The 22,774-nt window shown below is 41.2% G+C and overlaps 2 protein-coding genes across 10 annotated transcripts in view; one reads left to right on the forward strand and one right to left on the reverse strand.

Annotated features, from left to right (window-relative positions):
• NEK11 (NIMA related kinase 11) overlaps positions 1-17,612 on the reverse strand; it is a 102,647-nt gene extending 85,035 nt beyond the window's left edge. For 6 of the 7 annotated variants that reach the window (XM_075418899.1, XM_075418898.1, XM_075418897.1 and 3 more), the window contains exons 1-2: positions 16,990-17,149; positions 13,123-13,296 (exon numbers count right to left, since the gene is read on the reverse strand). In XM_075418899.1, the coding sequence (XP_075275014.1) occupies positions 13,123-13,292 (170 nt within the window). In that variant the 5' untranslated portion in view covers positions 13,293-13,296; positions 16,990-17,149. Of the gene's footprint in view, positions 1-13,122; positions 13,297-16,989; positions 17,150-17,462 lie in introns of those variants that run through there. The other variant, XM_075418894.1, reaches the window with a different exon arrangement.
• ASTE1 (asteroid structure-specific endonuclease 1) lies at positions 17,344-22,774 on the forward strand. Of its 3 annotated transcripts, none has more exons than XM_075418891.1 (4): positions 17,344-18,379; positions 20,678-20,791; positions 21,808-22,003; positions 22,287-22,774. In XM_075418891.1, the coding sequence occupies exons 1-4, from the start codon at positions 17,389-17,391 to the stop codon at positions 22,579-22,581; spliced, it is 1,596 nt and encodes a 531-aa protein (XP_075275006.1). In that variant the 5' UTR covers positions 17,344-17,388; the 3' UTR covers positions 22,582-22,774. The 3 variants fall into 3 exon arrangements, with proteins under 3 accessions (XP_075275006.1, XP_075275005.1, XP_075275007.1); XM_075418890.1 differs by having other exon boundaries at positions 17,345-18,687; positions 20,678-20,888; XM_075418892.1 differs by lacking the exon at positions 20,678-20,791 and having other exon boundaries at positions 17,345-18,379.

Raw genomic sequence — 22,774 nt, forward strand, 5'->3', positions numbered from 1 at the left:
CTAATTAGTATCCCAAAGAAATGGGAATATATTTTCTGGGACAAGATCATGAATGATAACACTGTTGAAATAAATTCGCTTCAAGGAATACAGCTCATATAATTTTCTTCTGCACTGAGCAAAATATCATATACACAAAGGGGCATACTTCAAATAATTTTTGGTCAAACACAGGTGCCAATGTTAGAAAAAAAAAATCAGTAATTATAAAGCAAAGGAGAGTACTTATGTTATTCTCCACAGAACTGAACAAGCCATATTACTACTGCAGCAAAGCAGCCATTAACATTATTTATTTAGATATTCAAATGTATTCATTTTGAATAATTCTTTAGGAGATTTTGGGTTGTCATCCATAGTGATTCAAACTACAAAATAAATGTGGACATTGATTAATAAAGGAAGAATTTTCCTCTAAAGCCACATTTTTGAAACCTAGAATCTTTATACTCGACTGAAATTTAAAAAAAAATGTAATTACATTTACAGTCTATTCATATGTTTTAGCTCTAAATCAAATACTCATGGACTGTGATTGAACTGGAGAAATTTGTGCCAACTGAGGAAAACTATTAAAAATTATTATGGGGTACAGACTAAATACCTGTGAATGTACTCTTTTTTTTTTAGCGATACTTTACCTGTACATGTTGCGTTATCACCATCTACTGTTCATTCATCCTTTTTTTTCTACAGCCTAGTCTTGTTTAAGAGTGTAATTAAATGTCATGCTGCCATTATCCTAACTAGAATTTGAGACAGAAATGTGACAAAGACTAAATAATTCGTTTATTTTCTGTATCTTTGAAGACTTAATTCCATCAAACTTCAAATCATCTAAACTGGGCATTTCTCCATGGTGATTTCCTTACACATATTCAATACATTTCACTATTAACTGCTCTCCACTAATTAATGTTCCCTTTCAGAAAAAAGAGATACTGTTAGAGAACTAAAGCTTGGATGCAGCATTTTGTTTTCAAGCATTATAACATGACTAAACATCTCACGATTGCCATGTTATACATTTCTTTAACTTCCAGCCTTGGGCTACAGCACCTGCCAAAATGAATTGTTGCTTATATAGGAATTAGTTTAAAATTTGAAATTAGTTTCAACTAGAAATTTTGAAGACAGACCCTCATATCACCTGATCTATATGAATCCGTTTACAGAAAACAGACAATTTTGAAGGAGTTGCAAAGTGCACCCAGGCATGCTAATAATTGCTATAAGAATGCATTCCACAGAAACTAAACTAAAACATTTCCTCATGTAAAATCTAAATGGTTCTTTCCTGAATGTAAATATATTTGCAAGCAGAATTATGTTCCTTTCAACGTTGCAAGGATATTTATGTCAACAGCGTTGTCCCTTCAGTGGAACTAATTCCCATAAGTAATTTAAATATTAATTGCTACAACTTTAATGAGAAAACTCGCTCTTCCTACATGTCTCTTTCCAGCAGGCATCTCCTTCAGTGTTTATTTCTGATACGCACTGAATTATCTATGGTACAAAAAAAAATAGGGGGGTGGTGGTGTAGAGATAAAAAGACAGTTCATAGCTTTAAAAAAGCGTATTACTAAATAGTCTACAACCAAAGGCAAAGGAAATCAAGCAATGCTGAGGAAATGAATTGTGTATAACATCTACTGTTAGACAAAAATCTTCTAACACTGATACTGTGGTCTTAGAAATCAGTCAAACATGTGCAATTCAAAAATGAAGCAACTACCCAGCAAAAGCGAAAAGTTATTTTAGAACACGTGAAGGGCACACCATGTGTGTCAGAGAAACACTGAACTAGGAATTACATTTACTAATGTGTCACATAAGCTCAACAACAACAACAACAAAAAAAGAGAAAAAAAAAAAAAAGGAAAAATACACTGACTGTCCAGCAAATCCACTCACTGCAGCAGTTTTCTCATTACAATGTACTGAATGCAACAACGAGCCAGGAGGCTCATTCTGCATGGAAAAAAAAATATTATATCCTTGATGCAGACTTAAGAGAAAACACCTTGCCACCAAGGGTAAACTGCAACAAGATACAATACACAGGCATATTCAAACACTGCAAAAACATTCTGTATCAATGAGGCAGATGGTCACAGTTTGACCTAAAGTAATAATGCTGTACCTTTCCATTTTCTTACTAAAGCTAGCTTACAAATGCATAAAAACTAAACATGAGTTTATAACAAAATGAACGAGACAGGAGTGATCTCAAGGCATTTACTTAATTACAAAATCATTAAATTCTGTCTCTGTCGTGCATCTCAAAGAACCAGTAATTTACCAATAATGCCTTAAACACAATTCTCTGCTTGACGTTGAAAATAATGCTGTAAACATTCTGAAAAATGATGAACATAACTATCAGCACAACTCCCTGCCTGCACACAAGATCACAACGTAGCGGGTGCTGCAGCACTGAGCTCCCAGGAGCTCAGCTCTGAGGGGGATGAGATTTAAAGTAAAGCCAAGTAATATTTTCTTTAAGGAATTCTGCATCCCACTCACATAAATTAAAGACCTAGTTAGAACAGACTCCAGCCAAATGGACAAATCCCACCGAGAACAAAAAAAGCAGGCTACTTAGCCAAAGAAAGGTATACTAAAAGGAGAGAAGTCAAAGAGGGTAAAAAGAGGTAAAAAGAAAAACCAATAACAATACCACCAAAGCTCAAAAAGTTGACTGAGCAGATGTAAAAGTTCTACCGGACATTGATGCAGACAATTTTCCCAGGCACCTATGTTACATCAGCTGAATGAATTAGATGTTCTGAGTACTCACCCTTTGATTTCAAAAAATCCACAGGATACCAAGTTTTACATTTTTTGAAAATGAGGGAACCAGAACTTTTAGCAATGCCTTGGACAAGGCCTGCAGCATGGCTGTAGCTTTAAATCGCCAAATCTGTCACCAGCACGGGCAGTGCAAAACCTCACCTCTGTGCTCCAATGCCAAGCTACCCTGCAGACCCACTAGGGACTTACCCAGCACAGGCACTTTCCAAACTTTCTCACATTGAGCTCTAAATAAATTGTTCCAGTGTGGGATGGTCCCTGTCTTGGATCCCTGTGTGTTGCAACGATCAATTCTGTTGTTCTACCCATTTTAGCAGAGCATCCCTCTGCAAAGACGCATGTGTGTGTCCGTTTCCACAGCTTTGTGGTGGTTGTGTAAAGGCACAGCTTTACTGGAGAGAGGAATGCAGAGCTGTAGCGGGCTCTAAGGGTAGCTCCTGCCTTCTGTACCTGTGCTGTCCTTTGGCACTGCCACATTCCCACTGCAAGGGAGGTCTGCAGGTCCTTAACTCCATGTGCCAAAGGCTGGTGAGAAGCCCTACAGTGTCATGCTGGGCTGCAGGAAAAGCTGGGCACTGGCAGAGACGCAGGAGGTAGGGACTAAAGCCCTCTGCCCCATTGTCTCCGGCAAGAACTGCTTTAAATAAGTCCGGGGTTATCAGACTTGTCTTTGAACCAGTATTGGCCCGGACTAGAAATGATCTGAAACAATCATGACCATAGCTGCAACTGCCTACCAAAACTGAAACAAAACATTTACAGTTTCACTCTCTGGCAATCTTCATTTGAAGGTGTACTCCTGTCCTGATTTTGGCTGGGAAGGAGTTAATTTTCCTTCCAGTAGCTGCTGTGGTTTGGATTTGGTACAAGCAGAGTGTGGATAATACACTGATGTTTTCAGTTGTTGCTAAGAAATCCAGGACTTTTTTCCAGTTTGTCATATTCAGCTGATGAGGCGGTGTGCCTGAGCTGAGATGGAGCAGAGCCAGGCAGCCAGCCCAAGCTGGCCAATGTGAATATTCCACACCATGGACGTCACGCTCAGTTTATGAATGGGGGTTGGCCAGGGGGTAGGCTCCCCCTTTTTCCATGAGTCTGATCTTTTCCATGGGTTCAGACTTCTTCCATAAGTTCGGCGAAATCCACAAGTTCTGTGAAATCCACAAATGCCGCGATCGCCACTCAGGGACTAGTAGCACAATCAGTCATCCGGCAGTGAGAAAAACTGCATAGTCTATCACTTGTTTTGCATACTCTTCATTACTGTTATGCCTTCCTTTGCTGTCTCATTAAACTGTCTTTATCTCAACCCATGAGCTTTCCTTTTTGTCCACTCTCCTCCCCGTCCCACTGGGTAGGGAAGGAGCAAGAGAGCAGCTGCACGGTCCTAGCTGCTGGCTGCCAGGTTAAACCACGACAACCCTTAAACTAAGGCAGAAGAGCATCAGCCTCTGTTACAGAGGTTTCAGCAACGACTTTGACACTTAGCTAGGTCTTGACTCCTGTAGCATTTTTCACATATGAAAGTCATGCTCAGCCACTGAAGTGGAAATCTCACGAAGGCTAACTTCTCAAAATTGCTCTAGCTAAATCAGCAAGACCTCTCTGTCACTGTTCTTATTCTCTCTTATTTGGGGCCATGAATGACTGTACACCTTAGCAGCGACTGCAGCTCAGCCGATATGTGGTAGCCTGAGCCTTAGACTAAGAAGTGGAGACACACTTGACTGAACCAAGGAAAAGACGGCTCACTAAGAAAAGCTTATTTAAAAATAAACTGCAATCAGGAAGGTCCTATAGGAAATACACCTTTGTTCAGTTTCCAAGGAGATCATGAATATCTGTTCACAAATCTAAAATGGTCTGATGGATTCTAGTTTTAATTTCTAATTATTATTATTAACTGAAAGAGAAAAAACAAAGGACAACAGCAGGATTAGATGAACACACACACGACAACTGGCAGGGAGTCATTTGTTACTGTTATAACCAATCCAGTATCAAACGACCATTCCCTTGGAATACTTTCAGAGTGGCAAACAGGCAACAAACACATGGTTTTGACGATACAATTTGCTGATTGTCGCTTGGATATTTTTAAGTTACAAAACTCTTCCACTTTTAGATTTTATTTCATTTGTTATAAGAAGTCATAAATAATTGAAAGTCATGTGATAAATTATTCAGCTAAGTGCACAGTTTCCAAGGAATCGTAGCATGAGTCTGGAATAATGGTATAATGCAAGTCAGACACAGAAGCTGAGCTGACACCCCACAATTACCACACACAGGAGCAGTCCAGGGAGTTTGGCGCTTCTCAGCGTGTGCTTTCCACCACAGGGACGTGTAAGTACCTTGTGAATATTTATGAATTCAAAGTCCCTATTGCCTACTGTGTACTTCAGCTGCTTGCCTATGCATGGTTATGAATTAGTAAAACTTAACCCAGAGCTTCACTGGGCACAATTGATTAGGACATTCATATCTATAAGTGATAGCACTGTCCTTCAAGACTAATGCTGAACGTAAATTTCTGCTATAGAAGTGTGGTGGGATGACCCTGGCTGGATACCAGGTGCCCACTAAGCCACTCCATCATTCCCCCTCCTCAGCTGGACAGGGGAGAGAAAATATAATGAAAGGCTTATGAGTCAAGATAAGGACAGGGAGATCACTCAGCAATCACCGTCACAGGAAAAACAGACGCAACTTCGGGAAATTTATTGAATTTCTTACCAATCAAATTGGAGTAGGATAATGACAAATAAAACCAAATCTCATAACACCTCCCCCACCCCTTCCTTCCTCCCAGGCTTAACTTCACTCCTGATTTCTCTACGTCTTTCCCCCCAGCAGTGCAGGGGGACAGGGAATGGGATTACGATCAGTTCATCACATGTCTCTGCTGCTCCTTCCTCCCCACACTCTTCCCCTGCTCGAGTGTGGTGTCCCTCCCACAGGAGACAGTCTTCCATGAACTTCTCCAACATGAGTCCTTCCCACAGGATACAGTTCTTCAGAAACTGCTCCAGTGTGGTCCTTCCCACGGGGTGCAGTCCTTCAGGAATGGACTGCTCCAGCGTGGGTCCCCCGCGGGGTCACAAGCCATGCCAGTAAACTGGCACAAGCATGGGCTCCTCTCTCCATGGGGCCACAGGTTCTGGCAGGAGCCTGCTCCAGTGCGGGCTACCTACAGGGTCACAGCCTCCTTTAGATGCATCCATCTGCTCTGGCATGGATCCTCCATGGGCTACAGGCAGACATCTGCTCCACCGTGGACCTCTATGGACTGCAGGGGCACAACCTGCCTCACCATGGTCTTCACCACAGGCCACAGGGGAATCTCTGCTCTGGCGCCTGGAGCACCTCCTTCCCCTCCTTCACTGACCTTGGTGTCTGCAGAGTTCTTTCTCTCACATATTCTCACTCCTCTCTCAACTGTTGTTGCTGTTGTGCAGGTTGTTTTCCCCTCCTTAACTATGTTATCACAGAGGTGCTACCACCATCACTGACAGGCTCAGCCTTGGCCAGCGGCAGTTCTGTCATGGAACCAGCTGGCACTGGCTCTATCAGACACAGGGGAAGCTTCCAGCAGCTTCTCACAGAAGCCACCCCCTGTAGCACCCCTGCTAGCTAAACCTTGCCGTGCAAACTCAACACAAAAAGACACTGTCTTTAACCATAACTACCTGTTATAATTAACTGATAAGCTACTCGGGGGGACTGGGATGGAAGTGACTGCAGGGATATTACTGTTTGCTGTAAAAATGCTGGTACAATCCTACTACTTTCTTTATAAAAAACAAGCTATCTAATTATCTTGGGTAGGTCTAGGTCCATGATGTCCAGAAACACAAGTAAACTCCTCAAAAATTGAGATATGATTTTGCAAAATCATATGTGAGTCAAGAATGTGGAAAACCAAAAAACCGAACACCAGCAGACATTCTGCATTTTGAAGGCGATTTGTAAATTTAAGTAAAATTTCTCTGAATGTACCAGTAAATTAAAAGCTATACCGACACTTCATTTACAAAAAGTCATATGAACTGTTTCGTATACACAATACTGAAAGGCCTTACTTCTCTTTGTCATTAGAGATTGCATTTGAGCAGATCATGGAGATGGTAGACTTTTATGAGACAGTACCAGCTGGATAACTACTGAGCTGCTGATACTTTGCCAACAAAATTGGCATTGTATTCACACATGGGTGTGACTTGAATTTCCTATCAAGTAAGATCTAACAAGCTTCAAAGCATTTACATATTATATGTTAGCAAAGAACTGAAGGTATATATTAAACACCAAGTACACTGAAAAGTTGCAGAAGAATTCATAGTGTAATTGTCCCACCAGCATTTCCAAATTTTTCCAGTTGTCCTAAGTTTAGTAGCCTTGTCTACCAAGGAAAAAATGGTCTGTCTAGCAATCACTACCCAACTTAGGGAGTTACCGCCCAGTTTCATCCAAATCTGTCACAAGGGCAGCAATTTCAAGGATCTAAAGATGACCTTATTTAATGCTCTAAGTAGCAACTTCAAGAGCCTTAATGGCCCCTGGATCCCAAAAGTTATACATTGTTTGAGCTGCCAAATGGCGGTGCATAAGCTCAGATACCACCACGGCTTGACCTGTCTCTTTTCCAACCACTAATTAAGGCACACAGAAGGAAAATACAAATACTGGAGTGATAGGAGAGGGAAGGGAGAAGCTGGAGTTACAATTAGAGGACATAAAAGAAAACAGGGGACATTCCAGAAAAAAAAGAACGTGGGCATACTATGCGTGGTGAAAAAGTAGGGCTTTTTCTAGTAGGTTAAGGGAACAGAGGATGCAAGTCTACAGGAAACTACTAGGCTTCCTTCCTGCCATGCCCAGAACAGCTTGTTTCCAAACTGCAGAACCTACGCCCGTGATAAGGGGCTCTAGATGAGGACCCAGCATCTACAGTGTAACCAAAGGTTCTGCTAATATTTAGCAAGATGAAGATATCTAGGAGTGATTTCTCAAGTAGCAGCCCAGTTATTTTGCACAGCCTCGCTACATGTACACAGGCAAAATGTTTAACCTCCCTGCTTATTGTCCATTTGCAAACTAGACAAAAATACTTTACAGCTCTGAAAAGTGCTTTCAGGTCCCAGAACCGTAAAGTTGCTAAATGCACGCAAAGAGTCATTCTCAGCAGACAGTATTCCATAGTGGGCATACGTGGGTCTTGAAAAGCGACCGAGTAGCACTGTTTATCCTTTGCTAGTAACATTACATTATACAAACATAAAGGAAAAAAAAGACACTTAGATCCAACTTCATTACTGGTGCAAGTTTACAGAAGAAAAAGAGGAAAACTAGCAGAAATACATAAGAAGGAGCTTTTACCCAAATTAAAGCTACCATTTGTCTTCTTAAGAGAGCCAAACTCCGAGCCTCTGAAAATTTGTGAAACTTCACTAACAGGCAACTAGTGATGTGCATCCCGATATATCCTGCCTAAATTCAGTTCAAACCCTGGAAAATATTAAAACCCACAGCAAATATTTGCAGGAGCACCCAATCCTTATTTGGACTCCAGTTACATATCAGCTAAATCAGCATGCAATTTGAAATAAAGATTTTCCAGGGCTCATTTTAGAGACTGCTAGAATGGAAAGACAGTGTCAACATTCAGCAATCCAATCTCAGTTTTAGTGAATTTACAGTACCTGGCTCAAAACAAGAAGATTTGCAAATATCTAACAGGGAAAACATCAAATAGTACACAAACCAAGCCATCCTGTGTAAGTACACTGGAACTAAGAAGCTTGCTTTCACACAACCACGTCTCTTGTGTTGAACTGACTTTAGGGCCTAAGAGGATATAAATTCTGACCATAGTTTCTTCCAAAACTGAGGGAAATTGATCTCTATCCTGTATGAATTGTCTAGTACATGAGAAACTTCTTTCACAGTGAAGAGTCTCCTGGGTTCCGGCCTTTCTCTTTACAAGGGCATTCATTTTGTTCTCTACTCTGCGGTCTGTTTTCACATAAGATGCAGTACTATCTTTAAGATGTTTAATCCTCTGTCATTCTCTGTGAGAATCATCCAACAGGATCAAAAGCTCTTGTAGAAGATGTACAGCAGATGGCATAACTTTCTACACAAACATGGAAGACAAAAGTCACCTTCCCCAGCCATAAATCTAAAAGCAAGAACTTGCACTTTTCTTTCTAGGAAATTATTATGGAACTTGAAAAAGTTATTCATCACATGTCTGCACAAAGCAGACATCTCAGAATGAGGTAAGTGTGATCCTTAAGTCTAACACCCAGTCTGAACTAACCCCATGGTGGCACCCTCTCGCTCCAGAATACTAATCACTGGTTTGTTTTTCTCCCTCTCCACTGTGGATAACATACCTTGAGAAAACATAAAATACAAGCAATACAAGCAGAGAAGCTATTGCTCAGTAAACTTAAACGTGAGCAGAATCTATGAAAGCATATTTAAGAATATACAATGACTTGCAACTAATTATTTTCTAAAGGAAAATGGAGTTCATCGACACCAGAAGATGTGTTGCACGACTAGGGATTTTCCTGGCTTAGACATTCAGGTGTTTAGCTACGTCTCTAACTGAGAGCTGTTTACAGCAGCACATAATTTTCTAGTTAACACAAGGTGGAATGCAAAATTAAAATTAAAAAGGTTTTCGGAGTAATCTAATAAAAAAGAAGGCAACATTATAGAAATCACACACGACCACAAACATAAAATTCACCAGAAAATACAAATTAGGAAGTTAAAGCAACAGGCAAGGAACGTGTAGTACAACGCAAGACTTAGGAGGGACTTAAAGGAAGAGACCTACATATGCTACTATACTTGTAGTACTTCATAACCTTATTATTGACAGAATATGCAACTCAACCATAGCACACTGGATATCTCTGATAGAGTATGATCTCAAAAAGTCCGTAATCCTGATCCCATCCACACACAGAACTTGAGATCAGCATGAAGCTGGCATGTGCTTTTAAGAGAGGCAGGCATTGCTGGCCTGAGCAGCTCTCTGTGTGGAGAGTTTTATGTGAAATAAGTCTGTTAACTTGAGGCATGCCGCAAATAATCAACCCTCTCTCCCTCCCAGCTGAAGCAGCTCTGTGTATAATACTTCGCTCATCACAGCCAAGATGCTTGAGTGTCAACAAAGTACAAGGCATGTCCAAAAACTATTCCTAAAATCCTGCAAAAGCTTTGCTGGCATACATGACATTACATGATAACCATTGTTAGTCTCTGCATTAACTCATTCTGTAGACATTGCACTAACGGAAAACTGAAAAGGTATGCGTGAACAGCTTCTGTACCAGTATCTAAGATGTCACTCTTCTTGGGAATTTGTATTCTGCTGATTTATTCCTGTGTTCTTTCACGGTGCTTTAGACTATAGCAATTTTCAGGAAACTATCTGTGGCTGAGTTCATGCTATATATAACATTTATCTCAGCGTGTTCTAGATCATCTCTGAAACAATAAAAACAGACTTCTAATTCTGCCGAGGTCATTTGGGACCTAAATATCTCAATTCCTTTTTTCCTGCCAAAGTGCTTTCAGAGCTGTGTTAAGATTATTCAAAGAGTAAGAAACATAACTACCTAATTTTTCATTCAAAATTATATATATGTATACTTCCCAATGGAAAATATAACAGAAGCAGTATCCAGTGCAGTTCCATAAGATTATTTTTCTGATTTGAAGGTAGTGTTGACAATGTGACTTCTAGTATATTTTACCACCTTAATAAACAAGTATTTTTAAATAGTAGAAAGTGTCTATAATCTATCTCATTATGCTACTTGAGCTTTCGCGTTCACCCGGGCCAGTATTTTTGTCACTTATTAGCATGTAAGTGATAGAAAGTTGAGGGAACCTGCTCTTCAATCTACATTTGATGCGCAAAAGGAACGAATAACTGTGATACATAAGTACCCCCTAGTGATGAAAGGATGAACTACACTATTACACTAGGACTTTGGCTCGTTTAATATTGTTGTTAAAAAGAGACTGACAAAACAAAAAAAGAATATGCTATTTGACACTCAGCCTCTGTCCTGAGGATGGCAGAGGACACACTCAGCCTCATTCCTAACAAAACACAGGCATGAAACACTACAGACAGTGAATGTTTGTTCGAAACAGTCAGAATTAAAGTTCTCAAAGAAAAATCCTTAAGAAAAAAAAATGAGATAATAACTACTTATAGGCAAAGCACACATTCCTTGATTTTGAGGTTTGGCAGCTTGTGCTATGGCAGCAAACATGTGAAGACACACATTTCACTATACTGTTAATTTTCTAAGAATGAGTTCAGCAATAGCTGAATTCTGAAGGGTCTTATAAGCTCAGATAGTTCCCGTCACTCTATTTGCATGATAAATGATTTTAACAGAAAAAGAAATAGAAAAATATTCTATATATCTATTTTTTAATGAAAGTTTAAGTTAATTAAAGAACATTTTTGTAGAAAAATGTAGCTAAGCATAAGAGATCCAAATTCTTATAAGCCACCTGGAAAAAGCTAAGAGTTTAGTAGCCTCTAACCCTAATCCAAGGAGCTGAGAAGCTGTAAATTGATGTAGAAGGAAAACTAGAGAAAGAATTATCTCTTGGCTGCACATTTATTAAAGCAATATTGCTCAGAATGCATTGTCATAAATAGCAAAAGGGAAGCATAAATGAATCAGAAAAAGCTCTTTTATCATATAGTTGCTCGTTCACATGTCCATCAATAAGGACATACAGACACCCACATTGAATGGAAGAATATATTTCTGGCTGAAAAACACATTGATCAGATGTTCCAGACTTTAAACAAAAAGCCTCATAAATTTTACTGGATAAAACCAAAAATATTCGCATTTAAATTTCACTTGGTGTAAGTATCAAACCAACACAGTTCTACACAACAGGAAGTCCAGCCAGTAATGCATCACCCAGGCACCCAACTTCAAGCTCATATACTGAAATATCAACACTCTGAAAATGTTCTTTTGTCTTTGTGGCTTCAGAATCCCAAAGGGTTTATCAACCAAACTGATGAGACCTGTCCAAATTCAGGCAGGTTAAAAAAAAAATTGCCAGCAATTTAAAAAAAAGTGCTACCTGTTAGGCATACAGCAAATCGAAAGGTGTTTACTAGAATTTCTGCAACTATTCCTTCTTAGGTTTCATTTAGACAACTCAATTACAAAAAAATTAGGACATCAATAAAGTACAGTTTCTTTTGAGACCCCTCCAACAATCTGAGTCCTTACAGTGACACAGAATCGATTCCTGAAAGCATCATGTTACCCAAAAACTTACCTACCGTAAAAAAGTAAGAAATCATCACAAATGAAGAGGGAAGTCCATTAAAATACAATCAGAAATTCTGACATTTGCATGCTCCCTTTAAATGCTCCATGCTTTAATGGACACGTGTAACTGAATGAAGCGTTATAGAGCTAGATATTGCAGTAGCTGGACCTGACTGGACTAAGGATTGTCTTTTTCCACATTTTTTAAAACGAAACCATCATGTTCGTGAAGATAGATGAGCATGTGATGGAAGGCAAATGCCCAGCACCTCAGTAACTGTTCTGAAGAAAGAACTTCAAGAACCAAGTTTACTTATAAAACACAAAAGACCTCAAAAATCAACTACACTATTATATTATACACATATATTATATATAGACATAATTATGAAATGATAGCTTATAAATTATAAAGCTTTAAGCCTCTAACAAACAGTTTTATTACAAAGAAGAGGAGCAAATTTGTGAAACCTGGTATGTATGCACCTTTGCCCTGCTTCTTGTCAGGACAATGATGAAACTTACCTCTGTTCTGAGTAAACACAAGGGTCTTTTCCACAGCCTATATCCTACTTTAGCAACTTGTCCAAGGTATGACACTGAGGAATAGGTAAGTTACATATATATTTACTGGTTTTGTTGTTACAAAGCTTCAGGGATGTACATCACTATGGAGACAAGTGTACGAGATTTTCTACCTCCACTCTTGTCTTGCACAACTAAATTAAAAAGGACTTAGATAAAAGTACAATAAGACAGATATATTGGATGAACTATTTCAAACAAAACCACATTTGGTTGGAATGCTGAATCAGCATAAAGTCTGCTCCTATCTTGTGTACTCATTAAACACGGCTGCGAGGTAACACCAAACTCAGAGATAAGACACAAATACATAGAAAACATCTACAATGCAAGAAATATGTTCCCAACATTTTTATTTAAAGTACATGAAGGGTTTACTTACAATTCTTCTCCTTGTTTTGCTTTTCTGTCAGAAACCAGATACACACTTCCAAAGCTTCCGTTGCCAAGTTTCCTCTGAATAATGTATCTTCTTGCGATCACAGCGTCTGAGCAAGCAGAATCCAATCTGGCAACAGTGACATGCTTAGCAGTTTCTTGAAATTTCAGCATTGCTCTGTGTAACGGAAAATACACAAATTTCTCTAAAATTTAGCTCTCAAATCCTTTTACTGTTCCATGGATGTTTGCAGGAAACACTTGAAACATAAAAATATTTGATTTGTCAATGTATTATTCTTATTAAAATCTTCATTTAATTCTACGGCAGTGCTTATATTGCCCAGCTTGCAGCAAAACACAAATTAAGAGAAATCATTAGTTGCTAGGCTGTGGGTAGCAGACTTGATAAAGAAACTCCAGATAACGTAGATGCGACATAGTCAGCCTTCCTCCAAAATCAACCTTAAATGAATTCACTGAACTAGTAACACAGGGGAAATAACATGCAGGTGCTTCTACATTAATTTATTTAAAAGTTCAAGTGCATTTTGCAAGGACAACTACACCTGTATTTCACCCGACAGTTCCCCTAGACATGGCACTCTTCCTCACCACCTGTCTTTATACCACCATGGTACTTGACAACAAAAGTATCTGCATTTCAGCATAGAAGTTTTGTAATTTTTGTATATACTGAAGCTTAATCTCCACCTGTAATTTGAGTTCACTCCCATCAATAACTACAAAGCTGTTTTCTCTGCTCTTTCATTTGCCCCTCAGGTTTCACCATCTGCTTCAGTGCTGACCTCACAGCTTCTGTGTGATTCACTACTAATAACATCTTCTGCAAATTAGAGCTTCATGGCTTCCCACAAGACTACAAGACTTTCAGTAAAACCCAATTCTTCCAAAAGTTCTTCATTTCTCCTTCACTGTAATAATTCTTTCTTGACCCACCTTTCATAGAATCACTAAGGTTGGAAAAGACCTCTAAGATCATGAAGTCCAACCATCAACCCAACACCACTATGACTGCTAAACCATATCCTGAAGTGCCGCATCTACACATTCTCTGAACACCTCCAGGGACGGGGACTCCACCACTTCCCTGGGCAGCCTGTTCCAATGCCTGACCACTCTTTCAGTAAAGAAATTTTTTCTAATACCCAATCTAAACATCCCCTGATGCAACTCGAGGCCATTGCCTCTCGTCCTATCGCTAGTTACTTGGGAGAAGAGACCAACATCCATCTCACTACACCCTCCTTTCAGGTAGTTGTAGAGAGCAGTAACAATTTAACTTTGATTTCGAATTTTTGTCTAATTGAGGTCCTAATTCTGCAAACATAGGGACTGCAAAGACAAACCTCTAGTGTTTCTACGGTTTTCAATAACTGAATATGAGTTTAGAATAACTTTGCTTACTCAGCCTTCCTCATTCCAAATGATAAAGGGTAGGTGTCTCACTGCACATAATAAAACAGTATTGCTTTCATTACCTTGCCTTTATATAATGCTACCTGCATCATTTGTGCTTGAGAAGCCTTTGGAGCAAATACAGACGTTGCAAGATCCTACAATCAGTGCAACTGATGTTACTATTTACCAGCACTGTCTTACTGCAGAGCAGTGTGCCCACACTGGGTTTATTCACCATAGCATTTTAACGTCAATGCAAGCACATCAAAATGCTTCTTTCTTTTTCTTGGAAAAGACAAATGGCTCAATTTTAAAAGCTGTATAACTGCTGGTTCCGAGTCACTCTCTTCACTTCTTAACAAATGCAGAGCCTAAATAAAGATTATAAATTTGTATGTTACAAAAGTGTGTGTGTACAAGAACCTATTTTAATACCCATCTGCTGAGCTGCTGTCACACTGTACCAAAGAGCCTGACATTGCAGTGCCACTATATTATGAAACACAGCCAGATTTTAACTACTACAAGCCATCTTAACAACGACACAAATCCTGTATGCTTTCTAAACAAAAGCACTCCTGAGATTGTGTTTCTGTATTCTCTTTCAGATAGCAACAGTGACAAAAATTTTGAAATGGAAATGCTAAGCAAAGAATGCCAGCTAGAAAACTAGTTCTTCTGCAACTCCAAATCTGTGTGAAGAAGCATAAATGGATCATGTTGAGGTGCTGGTGATGGGAGGGCAGTAGGATGAACTCCATATTACATTGCCAGTGCTAGAAAGCTTTTTTTGTTTAGCATTCTATTCTCCTAGGAAGTTGCCGGTTTACTGATGCCTTCACAAATTCCAAATAGAATAGCTTTGAAATACATAACCTTTAGAAATAACTACACTTGCAAAAGCTGCTACCTCTTTCCTTTTTACTGAAGAAGAGTCACTTAACACTGCTCACCTTCAAATTTTCGTACTTCCTTGGGCCCTAGGAATCTATCACCACCCTTTACACCACAGTATCACACTTGAGATCAAGTAGCCCACTGAGTCTAACTGTTGCGCTGTATTTCCAACCCTGCCTCTCACCTGCTACTTTCTATACCTGTTTCCCTCTATATATATGATAATAGTAATAACTATCATAAAACTCTGTGAAATACTTTGATATCTACTGCTGAATAGTGTTACAAGGCAGTGATTGCCATTGTGGTGTCATAAGCACATTATAATGGCACAGAAGAGATGGATTTTTGAGCCACCACACTTGAAAGAAATACCCTGTAACAGACAACAGGCTGTAGCACCTGACTGAATCACAAAATCTCATGATTGAGAAGTACACAAACTGGCAGCCTCTCGTACCTCACTTTAGCGCAACCTCCCTTGTATTTTTTATCAGCATCCATCTTTTCCCACCAAGGAGGTATTTCCCAAGCAGCAGTACATCAATTGCTTCATTAAAGTTCAGAACAACTAGAGATAACTCAAAGAAATCAACTCTCCAGCCCCCTTTTCCTCAAAAATCTCAGCATACCCTGTCCAGTAACGCTCTGGTAAAGAGTTTATGTTCTTAATTCTCCCCGCCAAAGCCCCATTCCAGAGCCCGGCAGACTGCTGATGCCAAACTAATGCAATTACATTGTCTGGATCACTTTTTTTTTTCTTTCTTTCTGCCGTGGCTAGAGTTATATCTCCTTCTTCTTTTTTGTTGTAAGCTAAAGCAAAATTGTTGCTTAGGGTTTCATAATTCCACCTACACACGCTAAGCCCACAGTACCTCCACTTCTTCCCCTGACCTTCCCTTGCTTATGTAAGACACTGTTTTTAATTTCCTTTACGTAACCTTCAGGTTTCTTTAGCAACGTCTAACATACTCTCACGCCTTCTCTCTCCAAGCTGAACCCTTATTTGCCAATCACGGCCATTTACCAATTCTCTCAGGTCTTCTTTCTGATCCTTAAAAGAAACTCTGTGCTACACCAACATTCACCACCCCCGACCCCTCGCAGTACAAGCTCCAGAGCTTTTATATTTAAACTCTGAATATCTTCAGTATTTACTACCTTGATTTTTTTTTTTCCTGCCAACGTCTTCCCTGGCCTGATCCTTTAAACTGTTTGAAAACAAAAAAATGAGGTATAGTTGGGGTTTTTTCCTTTCTTTAAAAAAAAAAAAAAAATCCTGAACACTAGTTCTATTGTTGTTTTCTGCAACATCTTTCTAGACCTAGCCAAGTCTAAAGTAACATCATCTCAGCTGGCTCAGCTTTTTTACTGCTCCCAGAGACAGGATAACTTAGCAAGCTTTTATTAGCAGCGTCGGAAGCAAAGGAGCTTGCAGGCGATGGTAAAAGTAGGTCAAATGCACTCCGCCATCAGAGAGGCTCCTGAGCACCTCCGTGACGCACGCTCGGGAAGCCGGGATCCCCTGGGATAACCTCAGAGAAGCCATTACCTCGCTAACACAGCCCGGGCGAGACTCGGCCTTCCCGCTCCGCGGGCCCGGGGGCACGCCGGCGGGCGCGAAGCAGCCTCCCCGCTTCCCCACGCAGCAGGGCGAGGCGGCGCGCCTCCGCTCGGGCCCCCTCCCTCGCCCCTCCGGGGAAGCCGGTGCTCCTCGGGGCTCTCCCCGCCCGCTTCCCACCCTCCCGCAGGGCCGCCGGGACGGGCCCGCCGCCCCTCAGCCGGGCTGCCCGCCCCGCCCGCTCCAGCCAGGCCCGCGCCCGCGCCGCGGTCGCCGGGAGACGCCGCGCAGGCGCGCTAGGAGCAGGGCGGGCGGGCGGGCGGGCGGAGGAGGCGGGGCGCTGATCGGAGGGCTCCGCCCGTCGCTCCTAGCGCTCCGTCCGGCGGCGCCATGGGCGTCGCGGGGCTGACGGGCCTGGTGGAGGAGCGTGGGGCGTTCTTCACCGAGCTGCGGGTGCGGGATACCAGGCTGGTCATCGACGGGAGCAGCCTCTACCACCGCCTCTGCTTCGCCTCCGCCGCCGACTTCCGCCGCGGCGGCGATTACGGCCTCTTCTCGGCGGCCGTGGGCGATTTCTTCGGCAGCCTGCGGGCCTGCCGCGTCTCCGCCTTCGTGGTGCTGGACGGCGGGCGCGGCGCCGACGACCGGAAGCTGCCCACGCTGCGGGGCCGCGCCGGCGAGCGGCTGCGGGCGGCCCACGGGCTCTCCCGCGGCGAGGGCGGCGGGCTGGTGCCGCTGCTGACCCGCGAGGCCTTCGTGCAGGCGCTGGGCCGGCTCGGCGTGCCCTTCGTCCAGTGCTTCGCCGAGGCCGACCGGGAGATCGCCGGCCTGGCCAACCGCTGGGGCTGCCCCGTCCTCTCCCTCGACAGCGACTTCTGTGTCTTCGACCTGGCGGCCGGCTACTGCCCGCTGAGCCACTTCCAGTGGCGGAGCGTCCGCCCCGGGGACGGGGCGCAGGGCCCCTACGTGCCCGCTCGCTGCTTCTGGGTGGAGAAGTTCTGCAGGCACTTCAGCCACCCCAACAGCAGCCTGCTCCCCCTCTTCGCCGCCATGAGCGGAAACGACTACGTGGACACGGCCGCGCTGGAGGCGTTCTTCGGCAAGGTGCGCTGGCCACGGAGGGAGGGCAAGCATGGCCGCCTCCGTGGCCTGCTGAGGTGGCTGGCGCAGTTCAGCGAGCCCAGCGAGGCCCTCGACCACGTGCTGACCTACCTTAAGAAACACCAGAGACAAGAGATGAGGGCGCTTCTGTGTGCTTCGATGGAGGATTACACGCCGTCCGACGTGAAGCTTGAGGACTTCTTTCAGAATGGGAGGTACGAATGTGAGGCAGCCAGGAAGGCAGGCTTGCCGCAGTGGGTGCTCGATGCCTTGGCAAAAGGTAAGCTGGCCCCGTTCGTCAGCGATGCCCTGGTACTGAGGAGCACCTTCCTCCACGTTCAGGTGGAGAACATGCAGAGACCTAGCGCCCATAGCACAGCTTTGCCCATTCGACAAGTTATCTATGGACTGCTGCTGAAAGTACCTCAAAATGCTGGAGCTGCTTCTCCAAGTCAGCAGGCCAACGAACTGCCAGTTGTGTGTGAGTTTGATAGACTTCAAAAGACGCTTAAGAAAACATTTGTTCAAGCAGCAAGCCTACCCACAGATTTTTGTGATGATCATTTTCCTTTGGAGAAGTTAATGGAGGTAAATGGTTGTCACAACAGATCACAGTTAACAGTGTTTTATGAGTGACAAAAAATAGTTGGGACTCACATTTGTCAACTGGTCACTAATTGTGATGCCTGAACTAAACCACCTCAGTAAGTAACTGCTTAATACAGAGGTACCTGCAGGCCTCCGAGCTTGGCCTGTGATACTTGAGAAGCTACATCCGTGACCTCTGCCTTCTTCCCTTCCTGCCCCCTCCCCCCCAAGTGTACCAAGACAAATTACATGAAAAGTTGGTTGTCTGTATGTGTAGTATTGCCTAAATTTCCCATTGCATGCCCTGCTTTCATCCTATCCTGTTACAGTAATACTTACCTTTGTAATTACAGGAAGGAACACAACTTCATGAAATCTAGAAAAGTGCCGTGTAATGCTACAAAACTTAATTTATGTATAATAATATTATTTGTATATAATAATAGCTATGGATGCTTCAGAGGAATGTCCTGAAACAAAATCTGACCCATGCTTTTTTACTAAAAATCACTATTATTTAATGTATGAATCTTGCAGCTGCCCAGCAATTTTACCTGCCGCAAGTATGCATCCTGCTAACGTGGACCTCTGCTGCTTGCCGGACAGAACAGCACCTGAAAAACAGCTTGTAGTCACAGGAAAGTTGTACTAGGTTAGTTCCAGTCACCACTAGCAATTCTGTGTATTTAAATTCTAATTATTAAGACTAACTCTTGCTGTGAATGGAAAGTAATCTCCCATTCCCAGAGTTGCATAACTGTGGTTTTGTATCCGGTAATTTCTGAAACATCTGGAAGCACAATCTGTGTCTTCTAGTACTCCATGTTTAAGCCACATGCTCTATCCATTCTGTCATTCAGATCAACTGTTAACACATCTCTGTGTGTGGGCTGTGCTGTATGTTTTTATCACTTGCTGGTGGCCATTTCACATAAGAACGAAGTCCATCACTACTACAGCCATTAAATGCTAACGATAGCTATGGATCCAACGGCCTACATACAGGTTATTTTACACAGGTTATTGCTGCAGACCTTTTAAATGAGCAATATACAAACACTTTAGAGTTTGAAAAATCCTGTGTTGAGATTTTAAGAAACATTAATGACACCTTAATTTGGTCTTGGTACATACGCTGTTTGTTTCATGAAATTGAGCTTCCGCTGTTGTAAGAACTCTTTACGAAATACATGGGAATTATCAATTCAACAGAAGTGTAGGAGAAGAAAGGTTAGTCTGCATTTAAAGTGCTCTAGACAAAATTCATTTCAGTTTGTCTTCTACTGTGGGGATGTCTGACTAAGAACAGGCAAAACCATCGTAATCAGGGTTCACAAAGCACTCAAATTACAGTCGAAGAGCCTGCTCCAATTCTGCTACATGCATGAAGTTATGGACAAAGTTTGTAACACCACTTTATAGAATTTAAATAGCACAACAAAGAGGGAACGTGCTAGGAATTAATACATTACAGGTGAAAAATGCAAGCTTCACACTTAAGATTTCATTGTGATTACAGGTAAGCATGTTTTCAACATACCACAAATAGGTACCACCACTACACCTCACAAAGCAAGGGTAACTTCTAAGGCACAAAATGAAGTTTTTTATGTATAAAAATTACTTCGATATGGCAAATATAAATGCATTATGGTTATAAGATTTTCTAAGCAATTCAACTTTTACATAGGAGTTTAAGTAACCCGTTTTGAAGATGACTCTGAGATGTCTTAAAATCTAACCACAGGCAATTGTAAAAAATTACTTTTATCCTTCTACCTCACATTTAACTGTGTAGTTTTTAAAGCTTAAGTAGTATTTAAAAAATACTTCCTGTTCAGAGTGTCTATGAAACTTAAATAATTTGTTATCATAAATATGAAGTACTAGCTAGTTTAAACGCAAGCTTATTTACCTTTTGGAAATTGCTCACAGCAAATAAAGTCTCTTACCTTTATTTTTCCACTCCAATTTTTAAATTTATTTTCAGGTGCCCATGTTGTGCCGTCAGATGCTTTTGCTGGAGACTCTAAGAGTGAAAATGAGTTCCCTAGAACCTATCCCCAGTCACTTACAACTCCCTGTTGCTGTAACATGTTACTGGGTATGTTGTTCAGAACCAAAAGTTAAGTTGCATCAGTTAAAGGCTTTACTTCTAATGATAGTATCTGGAGAACTGCACAGGATAACAAATGATCCAGGTATGTGTCTAAGGAATACAGTTTTAGGTGTTCAACTACTATGAAAATCTATACCATAATTCATTTTTCCTCATTTGTGGCTAGTTATCTAAATTCAGATGAATTAGCATTGATTTACACTATATCCTGAGGTATCACAGTCTTTGCATTGATACAGAGCAGAGAAACAGTACTAGCCATCAATTTAACATTTTATATAGCTAAACCAGTACCTTGCCATCTTGTAAAACTTTAATTGGCATTTATAAATGCTTTCTTTAGGCCCGAAAGATTAATTTAGATATAAAAGTTAGAAAAAATAAGCTTAACATATTCATGCATCAAAAGAGAGTAATTACTATTGATGTGTTCCAATAGATTTTTTTTTTTGTCATGAGTTTTTCTAACATCATCTGTAATTAAAAGTGCTGAATTGGACAGACACCCTTCACCTGGCTGTACACTGAGAGAATGTGAACGTACTAAATTATCACAGAAATTGTTTCAGTAATACTTATACCTATTAAGACTAGTGGTGGCATTTCCTCTAGGAGTCCTTCATTTGATGGCAAAGATTATACATGCCAGGGTTATACAGTTTCTTTAGGTTCCAGTTTCTAGGAACTGGACTGATGTAGTTGCCACTTGCTTCCCAAGTGGGTAGGAGTGAGATGGAAATCTTGTTTGAAACTGATCCAGAGGATGGTGTAGCAAATTACCTAACAAATAGAATGCCTGATTTCAGATTCACATGGATATTCATACTTGAATTTTTACTCAATTTTATGTCTTCCAAGTTCAGTTTGAGACATTTGAAAACATTACTAATGCTTCCTGAAATAGAACTGGATGATTTGAAGATCCTATACACTGCAGGTACCTTTTGTACTGTTCACAGCAGAACATTTAGTTGCGTGTCATTTTTTTATTTATAACCTAGATCCCACAGTTTTACGTGCTGAAGATGACAGTATTGCATATAATGAATTTCTAAAATGGAAGGAAAAGAAACTGCAAAACGAAGACTTTGATTTAGATGCTGCACACAGTTTTTGCCAGTGGCAGTGCTCTCTTCAGATGGCATTGCATCTCAACCAGCTACTTGGCACTCCTCTCTCTGAGCCAGACCTAAGTAGGTAAGGATGTTTCAGAAATCGGCTTTCCACACAAGCCCTGATGGAATGTGTTCATGTTTTTATTTTGTGTCAAGACTCCTTTGGCTAATTTTACCACATTTGAACTCCCTTCTTTAAAGATACTAATATGGAGAAAAATACTGAGTAGAATAGGTATCCCTTAGGAGCCCATTGTTGGATACTGTATGTAGTCAAGATCTGTTTTTTCATTAAGCTGCATGTTTCTGTACCTGTCCTGCTGAGGTGCGATTCTAAATGAGGATTCTGTTGTTCCTTTGAGCAGCCTTTACACTGGGACCCTCGTACACAGACTGTATCAAGAGCTTAAATCAACACCTTCAGTGGAAAACCTGTTCAGTTTATCTCCAAAAATGACTCAGCTTTATCAGGTTTTGTTAAATACAGTGGAGTCAGCTGTATCTCCAGACTTCTTTCAGAAGATGACCAAGACCAAATCTGAGTCCTGCAAAAAGAAGAAAGCATCCAGTAAGAAAAAAAAGGCCATCAGGTGTGCTATACCAGAAACTCAGCATTTATGCAGTGTTAATAGGTTTGCATCACTTGGAGTAGATGAGTGAAAGGGTTATTCCTGGAATAATTTTTAATGCCACGCAGATGGAAGAAATATTGAAGTATGTGACTATTGGAATTTGCTCAGCTGTTTCAACACAAGTTCCTGTTTTAATCTTTACCAACAATTCTTGCTTCAGGGAATTTTTAATTTACTTTTTTGTAACTAGAACTCTTATAAAGAGGTGTTGTATAAAAATG

The sequence above is a fragment of the Opisthocomus hoazin genome, chromosome 4 (assembly GCF_030867145.1).
Source record: "Opisthocomus hoazin isolate bOpiHoa1 chromosome 4, bOpiHoa1.hap1, whole genome shotgun sequence".
Taxonomy (NCBI): domain Eukaryota; kingdom Metazoa; phylum Chordata; class Aves; order Opisthocomiformes; family Opisthocomidae; genus Opisthocomus; species Opisthocomus hoazin.